General features: G+C 56.3%; 1 protein-coding gene across 1 annotated transcript in view; it reads right to left on the bottom strand.

The window, feature by feature from the left end:
* Window positions 1–242: 242 nt before the first annotated feature.
* Window positions 243–13,450, bottom strand: part of IGSF9B (immunoglobulin superfamily member 9B) — a 40,216-nt gene continuing 27,008 nt past the window's right edge. The window contains exons 16-20 of the mRNA XM_063417932.1: window positions 12,818–12,979; window positions 12,063–12,108; window positions 9,112–10,743; window positions 874–995; window positions 243–466 (exon numbers count right to left, since the gene is read on the bottom strand). Of these exons, the coding sequence (XP_063274002.1) occupies window positions 243–466; window positions 874–995; window positions 9,112–10,743; window positions 12,063–12,108; window positions 12,818–12,979 (2,186 nt within the window). The remainder of the gene's footprint in view (window positions 467–873; window positions 996–9,111; window positions 10,744–12,062; window positions 12,109–12,817; window positions 12,980–13,450) is intronic.

Here is a 13,450-nt window from a genome sequence, read left to right as displayed (position 1 = left end):
CCCCTCCCTTCCCACCCCACCCAAACTGTTTGGGGTGGGGGAGAAGTGGATTTGAGGAACACCCAGCCCAAAGCATCCTCCCCAAAGCATCCCCCGGGCCCCCCCAGCTCATCCCCGCCGAACCCCTCAGTGAGGTGACAGCGCAGGGGTGTCCCCCCTCCTTCCCATCACCTCCATCCCCCCGTGGTGTGACACCAGCTCCCTCCACTGCTCCTGTTCAACCTCCAGGGCCCGGCGCCAGGCTAGAGCAGGGTGGCATGTCCGCTGGTGTCATCGTGGTCCACGCTGTTGAGAATGGCTGTCTGGTCTTCAGGGAGCTGCCGGTGGCAGAGGTCGTCCTTCAGCGCTGAGAGCCGGGCGAAGGGGTCCTGACGAGGGTGTCTCTTCTTCTTGCGGAGGCAGACAGCTTCGTCAGGCGACAGTACCTGAGAGCTGGGAGGGTGCTGAACCTGGGAGGCAGAGCCGTCTGGGAAGGGGGGAGAGAAGGCAGATGGGACTGGAGCCAGCAGCAGGCAGAGCAGAGCGCTTTGCTTGCTGGAAAAGGGAGGTGACAGCAAGCCTGGCCCTCAACCCGCAGCGCAGCAAGAAGGGAGAATGCTGGGCAGCGGGGAAAATGAAATTAACACTCAAAATCCAAACAAATTACTAAATATGGGAGATGCGAGGAAAGGACTCGGTTTGGAGGAGCAAAGGAGGGACAACCTGCAGGCAAGCAGCCCGGGGAGAGATCCCTGTGGGAGGCAGGGAACAAGGGCAGCATCCAGGAATGGGCTTGGAGACCCCCAGCACTGGAACCGGCAGGGATCTGCCTGAACTCTGCTCACAGCAGGACACAGGGAACGCTCTTAGGGACCGCGAGGTCCTCGCACTCACTGGGTTGTTTTCTGGATTTCGAAGAGCCCTTGGATGACTTTTTGGGCTTCTTTATCCGCTGGTATTTCAGAGCTTCGAGCCTCTCAGGTGCAGCAGCGTCCCCGGGCGGAGATGGACGTTTTCTAGGAAGGAAAAGCAGACACGCGCCATCAGCGGCTCCCGGCCACGCTCGGGCCTCTGGACGTCCCCGGAGGGGGATCGGCCGATCCCAGCTGGCTCTGCCGTGGAAAAGGAAGAGGTGAGAAACCCGGGGCTGAGGGAGCAGGGCCAGCCAGGCGTGCCAGAGCGCAGGATGGAGGAAGTGAGGCGGCCCCGCTGTCCCCCTACGTCTCCTCCAGGTTTTCCAGCGGCACCGTGACCTGGCCGATGCCACCGGCCACGTCCAGCATGGGCACCCCCAGCTCACCTGCCTGCCATGCCAACACTGCTAAACAAAACAGGACGGGGCAGATCCTATGTCCGATAAGGCATTTCTGGGAAGTGGTAGGAAACCCCTTGGGATGGAGAGAGAAGAGAAAGAGATAGGCAGAAGCGGCACGGCAGCATCGAGACGGGCATCACGAGCCACCCGGGGCGGACAACACCGGCGCCACAAACAGCAGGGAGGCAGGATCCTGCTGGCCCTGCTCCCATAGCCAAAAAACCAGGGGCCACACGACAGACAGGGACACCAAGGGCACACACCAACAGAGCTGGGACAGGCACCTCGTTCCCAGGTCCCTGTGAGAAGCGACAACAGAAACGCGACACCACAGGAGCATCTGCTCCTGGAACAGCAAGAGGCTGGGAGCTGGAAATGGAAACACTGACAAGGTTTTATTGCAAGGACAAGGAGGGCATTTGCAAAGGGGTGCTTCCTGCAGGAGAGCCAGCAAGTGCAAGGGATAGTTTATCAGCTGTACCCCCTGAGGAACTCTTCTACAGGAACCAGCTCAAGGTGCAGTATCGTCCCCTTTGCAAAGAGATTTTTTGTTTTATTTCCTTCACTGTACCTGTTTTTCCCATCCAAGGCCTGGAAAGCATGACTGCTGTAGAGAGCAGAGCATTAGAGGAAAACCTTTTCCTTAGGAGAGCGAGCAGTCCAGCTTTTATCTATAACACATCACAGCATCCCCCCTTCTTGCTGCTTTCCCATCTCCTTCCCCCTCTCCATTTTACTTCCACGGCCCTCCAAGAGTCACCAACTCCTAATGCCACAGAAGAAGTCTGAGGCCATCTGGGATAAACCCAAGCCATTTGCAGACAATGTGTTCAGAGAAGACAGGAAGCCTCCACAAAGCACGTTCACTGCGATAAAGCCAACACTTTAAGCCAGGTTCCAATGAGGAAAGGAGATTTAAGCCAGCCTGCCAGCACCCCTCAGAGGAGGAGGAGACTCTCTTCTGCTCTCACAACTTGGTCGCCAGAGGTCAGCAACCAAACCTTGTCACAGGAGCCACACAGAGGACAGTGCTGATGGCAGCTCCTGCATCCATCCGTGACCGGGGCAGGGACTGGCAAACTGCCCAAGCCACGGGCAGCAGGAGGGCAGGAGGAGCCACCTCAGCTGGCTGCAAGAGGCAACATCAGTGCCTTCAGACTCCTGCCTGGGCACAGAACCACTGAGGATGATGTCCTCCTGTTTGTCAGCAAGGTATGCCCCATCCAGCATTGCAAAAACACCGTGGCTGCTGGCAGGAGCAGCAGGGAAGTGTGAGGACATGGGCTGGAGCACAGACATCACACTCCTGGGCTGAGATACCAGAATACACCCACCCACAGAGAGTTTGGAGCTCCTCATCTCCCCTGGGGTCCAGGCAGAGCCTGGCTGGCACTGAAGATACCCTGCAGGCTTTCCCCCACGTGTGCCACCACTGCAGAGCACACTGTGACAGCAGCGCTTCCCATCCAACATCCCAAGCGTCTCCAGAGTGTTAAAATTTCAGCTGGAGCTCCCAGGAGATTTTTCCCCTTGGGGAGCAGAAGGGTTTTGGGGTGTTTTTTTTGAAGATGAGTGTGATTGCAAAGCTTCTCAGTTCTGCCAGCAGCACTGGAGAGCACCCAGGGAAGTGCAGCGTGAGGTGAAGAAGCAGCTGAGGCGCAGCAGACGCAACAGAAACCCAAACACTGGGCACAGAAAAGCTCCTTTTCATGTTTTCCAACGCAACAGAGACGTCAAGGTGCAGAGAGCTCCTGGAGAGCCTCTGTTCCAGCTCCCAGCAGAGCATCACATCAGCCAAAGATGAAGCAGCTCATTAGACATGCCGGGAGTCCCGCTGGCTGGATCCAAGCTTTTCCTCGTCAGGAAGATGACGTTTACATTTGCAGAGCTCAAACACCTTCCCAAGTGCAAGCAGCCTCTTGTGAGAGGTGCTGCCAGCAGCAGCCACATCCTCTGAGCTGAACCAACACAGCCAGCCACACACATGCCAGCTGTGCCACGGTGACCCACAGGTCACAGCATGGCATTCCTGCAGCAATTCCTGCTTGAATGGCCAATGACAGGCTTTGCCCACTTACAGCCACCATTCTGTGGGGTGCACAGGAGTCACATTCCTGCAGGTGGCTTCAGCTGCTCCAGCTCCATCGCCCACGCAGCTCACGTGTGCCAAGCTCTGGACATCACCTTGGTGATCCTGCCACCATCCTGCCCACCAGCACCTTCTTTCTAGCTCCCCTTTCCACCACCCAGACAGCTTTGCCACTATTATTAAAGCTCAGCCTGTAAAAGTCTCTTGCTCTTTCCACTCTTTTTTCTTTCTACGAAGAAGCTGTTGTGGCATGCTGACAAAATTAAACAGATTTACATGAGGGATTATGAGGAAATTGCCTGAAGCTTATTTCCACTAGTTCTCCGTAATTGAACTCGTATTTATACACACAAACATAAACAGTGAGTGCACTGAACCCATGTGTCACCATAAATACTGTCTGACCTCTGGCAAGGAAGAGATACAGAGGACAAAACGATGCTACTCAGCAGCCAAATTTTATCTGCTCTACCCACCCTTTTTCTCTTCAAAGGGCGCCGATTCTTCCAAATTAATTTTCATTTTAAGCTCAGCCAAAAGCCTCTTCCTGCCCCGAGAGTTCACATTTTGGGCAGCTGCCCACGCATGAAGGAGATCTTGAATTCCAACAGATGAGATGTTCAGGGAGGCAGGCAAAATTCTTCTAGAAACTTCAGCCTAGAGCTAAACAAAGGAGCTTTGAGAAGCCCACGTGAACTCCTGGCACCAACCTTCTGTGAGGCACCACCAATTCCTGGAGAAGCAATTTTCCTCGAGTCTTCAAAGGGAAACTCTTCTGCATAAGCAAGTGTCTGGACTGCATGGACTGGGAAGTATTGGAGAGGCCACAAAGGAACTGAAGGACCTTCAAGAGTCCCAGGACAGGAAAAGGAAGTAGAGAAGAAATATCCAGTCCAACGCACATCTCAGCTGCTCTTCTTCAAATGTCCTTCCATGTACAAAGCAAAGATAAAAGGGAGAAGACTCCTGAAAGAAGATCCACTGGCCTCTTTCCACTCAGGAGGGGAACCCATATAAAGGAAGGGTCCAAGAGATTCAAGGATACCATACATATATTTATGTATATTTAACCTCGTAGAGGTCTCAACACACCCTCCCTGTCTCCTCCTCTCCTTGAGCCAAGACATTGACATCCAGGAACAGCTTGGGCATGTTAGAGCATCCACTTGGATAAAGCAGAGCATCCACTTGAAAGAAGCCCACTGTGTCCTTCAACCCTTCATCCTCCTCACACGAAGAGCTCCATCCTCCTACACGAGGCTCCTGCAAGTCAGAATTCCCACTCTGCTCTGAGGCAGTGCTGGCTGCTGCCTCCATCCCGGAACGCTTGGGATCCTTCATCACAAGAGGTGCCAGAGAAACACCGCGGTGACAGCCCCAGGCCAGGGCTGCTGCTGCTGCCAAGGCACGGCCGGGAGGGAGGGAGGAAGGGGCCGGTCACAGCGGGGAGCACACCAGAGAAGGGGTGCCCTTCTACAGGTCTGCAGACACCACAACTCATCTACACAACGGACTGCACCACCATGCTGACGGAGAGGAGAGGAGGCGAGGGAGACGGGGCCGGGCTGGACAGGAAGAGGGGGATACAGTCACGGGGAAAGGGAGGGGAGAGAGGAAGATAAATGAAAAACAGGAGTGAGAAAATATATAAGGAAATTAAAGAGACTGAAAAGAAAAATAAAATAATAAGAAGAATAATAAGAATAATTAAGAAAGAAAAGGAAAACGCACTCAGACAAGCGGACTCACAACTTCTCCAAGCGGAAGGAGGCATGGAACACATGCAGAGGATCAGCACATGGACAGTCTTTAAAGGGGAACCTGTTTTCTTTCAAGTGGGGAGCGAGGGCTGCTGCTCCTCCCCGCATGCCTGGCGCCGACGTCCCTTCGCCACTCAACGCTACGCCACGGCCAAGCCCCCCAGCTCCCAGCACTGGCAGGGCTGCCCTGGCAGGGGGGGCCTGGGGAGGCCACCCAGGGCAGGCTGCCATGCCGAGGGGCAGGGGAGCTTGGTGCCTTGTCTGTGGTTTTTGGGTTTCCCTCTGCAGGGAGACGACAGCCCCCTTTTCCCTGTTCCGAGATGCGCGCTGCATCCTAAGAGAAGAAGATGGGAGAACTCCTCGTGCTGGCTCAGTAACGGCATCATTTATCCCTGCCCATCCATAAAAACTGCCTGAGCTTCACCTGGCAAAAGCCACCATGCCCCAGCACAGAGCTCACATGCTGTTTGTCCTTCTCTCAGCTTTTAATGCTGCAATAGAGAAATCTGGCTGGTCTGGTATAAAATCCCTGTGCACCGCATGCACTGACAATTTTATGACCCCCAATCATCAAGAAATTACTTGGCTGGGCTCTCTACGGGATTCCTCGCTTATTGAAGTGAGATTTATTCTTCTGGTTTCCCATTTTTGGGGATAATGACCCTGGGGTTGCTTCTGTGACTGCAGTTCCCAGCAGCATCCTGGAGTAGGACACATGGCTGCTCCCATCCTGCTGGGCAGCATGACCCTGCTCCTCAAAATCCATCAGCCCACGGCAGCCAGCACTGGAGCCAGCCAGGATCTGGGCAAGAGCCACACCAAACTCAGACACGAGCCTAGACTCATCTCTGCTGTGCTAAAGCCGTGTCTGCTCGTGTCCCTAATGCTGCCAGAGCAGAGAAGTGCCACAGAGCAAGAACAAACAGCCACATCCTCTCTGAGAGCTTCCCCATTTCCCAAAAAGCCTGGCACAGCCCAGACCTCACCAAGGCTTGGTGCCAGATTTGCTCCTCACGGGATGCCCTGCTCTGAGATCAGCAATGAAAAACAGAAGGAGAAGGAAGCCAAGTGCTCAAGAGATTTGGATGGGTTTTGTCATGCCAAAAGGATGGCTCCTCCATGGAGCACACACATCCAACACCCCCTCCTCACCAATCCTGCTCTCCCCACCCCTGGACAATCCTCCAGGTCAGCTGGAGGAATTCCCCTCACCTGCAAACATCTCCCTGATTTCTCTAGTCATCCCACCTCCCTCTCATGAGGCTCTTTCTCAGCCCAACAAAGCTCCTCAGGCTGTTGGAGAGAATCAGCCAGGACCTTGCCTCTTCCCAACCAAGGCAGCAGAGCTTAACCTTTCGTAAGACCTGTCCTAAGGAAGTTTGGGTATGGCCAGGCCCTTAGAACGAGGCCCATCTACAATCCCATCTCTGCTTTCACAAGCAGCCTGGCTGATGGCCAAACAGGTCAGTGCTGCCAATCCTCTGGGTAAAAAATTACTATTACCCCATCTGGATTTGGCAATTTTAGTGATATTCTTCTGCTTCTAAGGTCTGAAAACCATCTCCAGATTATTCCATCCCAGTTCCAGAAGTGCCCATGGCTGTTTAGGAAATCGGCCCCATGAAGGCAGCCCAGGAGGAATTTTCTTGGAAGAGACTTTCAAGATCTGCTTAGGGCTGTTTAACTACAGCTGGGTCACAAGAAGTCAAACATTCCTCCAAGAAGAATTTCAGGGATGGAGGGATTTTCCCATGACTACACTTGTGATAGGAAGGAAAGAACACCTTTCTGGCAGCCTGAGACCATAGTTCTGCTGCTGCCAAGCATACAATCCATCTTGGGAGAAAGACTTGTCCCATTTTCTGTGACTGAGGAGACTCGGGAAAAAGAAAACAGATCCAGATACTGCTGGAAACAAAATTCTCCATGTGCTGGATTGCAGCTGGAGACTGATTTTTGGAGCCCACCCTGAGCAGGCTGTCTGCAGCTGATAGCTCCAGAGGTGGCTGTTTTTCCTGGCTTCAAAGGGCAGCTGTGGGCTCCTCCTGGTTTGGATCATCTGGGAAAACCCCATGTCAACACACACCTCCCTAACACCACACAACCCTCGAGCACCTTGCCAGGGCCAAAAGTGCCATGTGTGTCACCATCCCCCAAGAAAGGAAGGGTGGCCCAGGGAGACAGCAGCTCGGCTCATCCCAAACCCCAGCCCCGAAGGCAGGGGAGCAGCGTGTGCTGCTGGGAGAGGAAACCCAAAAGCCACAGAGACTGTGCGTCCAGAGGTGTTTCCTAGTGTTTTCACAATCCTTATTCCCCTTTAAAGGAAGAGATGGTATTGGAAAAGCCCCTTCCGTGTCCCCTGTCATGCCCCGCTCCCGGCCACCCTCCACAGCACCCACACCATCCTTTCGGACATGGATCACCCTTACCTATTGAGCTGAGGAGAAGCTTGTCTCGACAACACTGCCCAGATAGCTGAGATTAATCAAAAACAAAGCAGTTATCAACACCCGCAAGGAGCCGAGCTCCGCAACACATCAGCACGTCAACAACTCCAAAGGAAAAAGGAGGGAAAGAAACCAAACTCAAACACAAACGAAACGAGGCTGGAGAAGAAAGGGGGAAAGAAACAGAAGAGAAAGGAAAAGAAGAAACAAAAACGATAATCAACAAAGCGAATGGATACACTGCATAAAAGCACGGACAACAGTGCTGCTCTAACACGGCTCTGTCCTGGAGCTGGCTCTCCTTGGCATGCCCTGCTAGAGACATGGACCTGTGGCTACATCCCTGACTGCATCGCTCCGTAGCTGGGTTTTCCAGAGGCACACAGAAGTCATTTCAGGCTCGTCCAGCTGCTCTCCCTCCCCATCCTCTCTCCCCTGAGCCCTCCTTCCTTCCGTTCAGTGCCGGATGGATTTGCTAAGGCCATAGCGCTTCCAGGTACCAGAGGGCGGGAGTGAAATGCGGAGGGCGCTGCGGGGTGAAACGCTGCCTCCCCCCTCCCCAGAACACAGCCTCTCCTCCGAACGCCTCCGACCGCGCCGGCTCCGCGGGGCCGGCAGCCCCGGCCCCCGACTGCTCTCTGCCACAAGCCGGAGGAGGGGGCTCGACCCCACCAGACAAGAAGCCAGAATGAAGCGAGACGAAAGGATGGGACGAAAGCACGGCTACGGGGTCTAAGGTGCTGTGAAAGACGGAAGGAAAGAGGAGAAGTAGAAAGGAGGAGAGAGAGAGAGAGAGAGAGAGACGCTTTTGCCTGGAGCAACCCTGGTACCTGGAAAACCAGCCGCTACTGTCTAGTGCAGCCACATCCCTCTTTAGGGCAGGATCTGAGCGTGCCGGCAGCCTCCCGATCTCCGCTGGGCTTAGTTTATTTTTATTTTTCCTCCTCTCCTGACATGCTGCTGGTGTGGCTAAGTCCTTGATCTCTCCCTGCCCGCGTCCTGGGGCTGCAGCATCCCTTTTGCAGGTGGGGCGGTGACCGTGATAGCTGTTTCTGTCATGCATTAAAGCTCTCTAGACTCCGCGGGAAGGAAGAGGAGGAAGACAGAGGCGCGGCGGCGGCGGCCCTAACGTTCGAAGAAAGCCAAGAGCCAGCAGCTAGAAGAGGAAACAACCTCCAGTGACACCAGGACACTTACCTAAGCGAGCCAGGTCTTTGTGCACCTGGTAGATGGCCCGTAGCCCGAGTCACGGCGCTCCCAGATTCCCAAGGGACCGGGAAGGTCGCCTGCCTAAAACCCAGCGCTCTCGGGCGGCGGCCATGCAACCCGTGCCCGTGGCACCAGCCTCTGCCTAGCAAAGCCCGCGGGACGCCGTCTCCAAAAGGGATGCTGCAGCGTGCCCAGAGAGACCCTACCAGTGGGGATGGTGATGGCAGGGAGGGAGTCAGAGGGAGTGGGTAAGGCAGGGTGGGGGAAGCCAGGAAGGGGCAGGGGGGCGTCACCACGGGCTCACACACTTACCCTGTGGCGGCTACCGTGGTGGTGGATGTCGGCTCCGGTTGGAGAATCTCCTCGCCAGCCCTCCTTGGAGAAGGGATGTCTCCGAAAACATCCATGGTGTCCACGGGCAGGGAGGAGCCCTGGGAGTTGGAGAAGCCGGTGCCCACGGGGGTGAAGGCGGTGGTCGGTCGGAAGCTGGGGCTGTCCCCGCGGCTGCTGGGCGCCGGAGATCCCGTGGAGGACGGCGTGGATTTGCGGGAGAAGCTGACGGCCGCGGGCGGCTGCAGCGTGATCTCCGACACCTCCGCCTGCTGGATGAGCCCTGGGCGGGGCCGGGCGCGGGCAGTCAGCTCCGGGGAGCTGTTGCGGGAGCTCAGGGGACTTTGGGTCAGAGGAGAAAGCCTTGAAGGTTGTAGCACCACCTGATGTAAACTGGGCTCAGCCCTCCTGACCTGCCGAGGGCTGGGCCGAGGTCGGGGTTGGGGCTCGTACCACCTGGTGTCCAGGCTGAATGTGCTTGTGCCGCTGGGGCCGACGGGCTCGGACGGTTCGTGGTAAGGCAACACGGGTATGCCCATACCTTGGCTGGTATGTCTTAGCTGCCCTTGACATCCCATGGGTTGCATAGGTTTGTCCTGCCACTTGGTGGTAGTGGGCACGGAGGACTGACCCCTGCCCGGTGACTTGCCGGTCCAGCTCTTTGGTGCCTCCAGGGGCAGGATGCCCGAGTAGGATGCGGGGACCACCTGGAGGGATGAGGGGGGCGGCCCCCGAGGAAGGCAGCCCGTGGGCTGGGAGCCCTCGGCCGCCTCGCAGGGCTGGAGCTGGTGGGGGAACGGCGCAGGGGCCAGCTCCAGGCTGCCGAAGGGGAACTCGGCCCTGCCCCAGGGCTCGGGGGACCGGCCCCCCGTGGGGGTCTGGGCCAGGGGCAGCGTGCTGTTGGAGGCGTTCTCCCCGTTCTCCTCGGGGATGGTGGGGTGTCCGAAGGGCCCCTCGGGGGGCAGCGGTGGGGAGGACATGACTGAGCTCAGCGGGCTGACTTCTGGCATGTAGAAGGGCGGCGGGTCCACCTCCCCGGGGCTGCTGCTGCTGAGGTAACCGTAAAACTGGTGGTGGAAAGCCCGGGGGGCCGGCGGGCGGGCCTGGCCGGTGGCCTGCAGGGTGCCGGGACCCTCCAGCGCCCGGTGGAACCGGGGGCTGTATGCTGGTGGCTGAAGGTAGGACTCCTGGCTGGAGGAGAGAGGGGTGAGCTGGGCTTTCAGGGCGGTCACGGAGGCGGGGACGACGGGGTCGTCGTTCTCCTCGTCCGACTGCCTGAACTCGGGGTACATGTCCGTCTCCTCCACGAAGGGGAAGCCCTCGATCCGCCGCGTCTTCAGCGAGGGCTCCATCTCCGCCGGGTCCATGACGAAGCGCCCGTCCGGCCCGCGGCTGATGAGCTCGATCGGGGTGGTGGCCTCGGCTTCGGCCTCCGCCTTGGAGACGCTGTACTTCTTGCTGCTGATGGCTCGTTTGGTCTTCTTGTAAAGGGAGAGCTCCTTCTCCTTGGTGGGGCTCAGCATCCGCTTGGCCTGCGGGCCCTGGTCGTCAGAGGACTCCGAGGGGGGACGGAGTGTGCGGATGCTCTCGGGACTCACCTTGCCGGAAGACAACCTGGACCACAGGGGAGAAAAACCGAGAGGGGACGGTCACCCAGAGCTGAAAGGAGGCATTCTCGCCCAGAAGAACCACTCGGGATCCGGAAAACAAAGTGCTACCAGCTCTCAAAAGAGGAACCTCTGGGAGAAAGTGGCAGGGGCTAACCGGGATGGCAGAGTCTTGCCAGCAGCAGTGCACAACATCCCTGCTCCTTGCGAGGGCAGCTTGGAACACTTGGGACAGAAAGCTCACACCAACACCTTGCAATAAACTCCATCAACACCCCAACACCTAGCAACAAGCTCCACCAACACCTTGCCACAAGTTCCACAGCCCCACAGGGAAAAAGACACATCCAGAGCTCGCTTCCAACTCCTTCTGATGTTTTTTATGTCCACCTGAGCTATCCATGCCCAGGAAAGGCCCTGAGAAGAGGGACATCAGGCAAATGTTCCCTTCCACAGAACTCAGCATCTCACTTGGAGATGCTGATGGATCATTTCAGACCAATTCTTCCTCCCATTCTCAACACTCAGACTTTAGGCTGAGCACCTCAAAAGGCAGAGAGCACCAAGATTGTTCCCTCATCCCTATCCAGAAAGCCTTGGACAAGCAGGATTGAGAGGCAAAAGACAGCAGATCCAACAGAGACAGTGCAGGTTATTTCAGTGCAGTGAACTGAAAACAAGTAAGATTCAGATCCACCAGCACTGGCACATTTTGCAGCAGGCGAGGAGCCAAATAATGAGGTGTCCACATCCCAGGCTCTTGCACTCCCACCGGGAAGATGCTCCTGCTGATTTGCAGCTACACATGCTTTTGATGGGCTCTGCAATGAGCTGTGGTTTCTGCAGCACCACGATCCACCACCTTTGGGCACATGTGCAAAGAGGCTTCAGCAGGGCACTCCTCATGAGAAAAGATGGATTTCCCAGGGAAAAAAAGAGCCAACAGAGAATGACTCATAAACTACACCGAGCTGGCAGGAAGGACTCCATATGCAGCGGGCTAGTCCTTGTCCTAAGGAGCCCCTTCCAACTGGTGTGGTATTCACTTCCATCAGCCAACTCCAGCTTCGGAAAATGTTCACAGATCCAGGCAGGGTCATCTCTTAGCTCAGTTTGCTGCATTTGTCCCTGCTGCTTTTTGCTCCAAAGCCCATTTGTCTCTTGTGAACTGCTGTGTTCCCAAAAGTTCAGGGAACACCCAAACACAACTCATCAGGAGCAACCAAAAAAGGATGAGATCTTCCCTTTTGAGCTTTGCAATGACTGTAGGAGGGAGGCACCTTGAAGACCCCACAGCCTGGTGCTGCAACTAAGACAGATACTTACGGGGACTCCAAACTCTTCCTGCAGTGGGTTATCGAGAGAGGAGGGTCTGGAAGAGAATAAAAAGGGGAAAGAAGAGAGAACGCTGAGGAGGCGCAACACCACAGAGACAAGACAGACTCAACATCAAGACAACAAAAGACACTCAACAAGAGGCCAAGGTTTCATTGCTCCAGTGCTTTAATGGTTGCTGACAACAAACAGCTCCCGTCACAGGGTCCTGCCCGTCCTGCTGCCGCAGCCCCGCAGGCTGGAGGAGACGGAGCCGCTTCCCTGCCCTCTCCAGCTGCCCAGCCACCCTTTTCCCTACCAGCTGCTCCTGCATGGAGCCTGCAGTCCCAGCTTTTGGGAAGCAGAGCAGCAGGGTCTCCTTTGGGGTCTTCTCTAGCCCAGCACTGCCTGCTACAGGCTGGGAGCTGCAGGGGGACCTGGAGGAGGTGAGCGGTGCCCCCCGTCCGCCCCCTGAGGACAGCCCAGCCCTAAATCCCCGGCTCTAGGAGTTATCACCACGCGGGAGAGCTCCCTCGGAATTCCCAGGCTAGTTTCTCTGGCGCCTCTTCACCCACCCTGCCTCTCCCGCTCCCGACCACGGGCGCTTTCAGGCACAGCCGAGGGAGGAAGTCAGGGCTTCACCTGAGGACGCGCGCGGACGAAGAAGAGACAGACAGGGAAGAAGGTTACGACCACAACACAGACCAGGGGGCAGAAACGAGGAGGAGACAGGAAGGAGGGAGGAGGCACACCGGGAGGGGACTCACCTTTCTTGCGCTTGAGCTTGCGTTTGCGTTGCTTGTTGACGAAGCAGGCGGCGAGTGTGCTGAAGAGGATGGCAGCAGCCAGGAAGCAGATGGTGGCAACGATGCCAGCCAGCACCGGGCGGGCTAGGCCCTCGTCCGTCAGGTCAGGCTGAGGGAAAACGTCTGGGGGGAAAGCACAACTCAGCGTTACACCTGCTGCCTTCCCCGGGGAGCTGCCGCAGTGTGGAGGCAGTGATAGTCTCCAGGAATGATAATCTCTGTAAAGACCCTGCTTCCAAGCCAGCCCACCCTGGGAGAGCAATCAGCGCTGCTTCAGAGCCAAGGGTTTGGTGATCTCACACCAGATCACAGAATCATGAGATAGTTTGGGTGGGAAAGGGCTGTTTAAGACTAGTCTAACACCCCTGTAATATGCAGAGACATCTTCAACTAGACCAGATTGCCCAAAGCAACCTGATAAACCTTTCTGTGTTAGCTGGTGGCCACCCAGGGAAGCAGCCTCCACACTGAGCAAATACAAATTTATGTCTAAACACACACAACTGCAGCAAACCTGCAGTCACCTCCTGGCTGAATAACGTGCTGCAGTAGCACAAGGTATTTCAACCCCTTTGTCAGTGCTTCATTTCAGCG

The sequence above is a fragment of the Prinia subflava genome, chromosome 22, assembly GCF_021018805.1.
Source record: "Prinia subflava isolate CZ2003 ecotype Zambia chromosome 22, Cam_Psub_1.2, whole genome shotgun sequence".
Classification (NCBI taxonomy): Eukaryota; Metazoa; Chordata; class Aves; order Passeriformes; family Cisticolidae; genus Prinia; species Prinia subflava.
The sequence above is the reverse complement of the archived record's forward strand: the minus strand, read 5'-3'. Positions and strand labels throughout refer to the sequence as shown.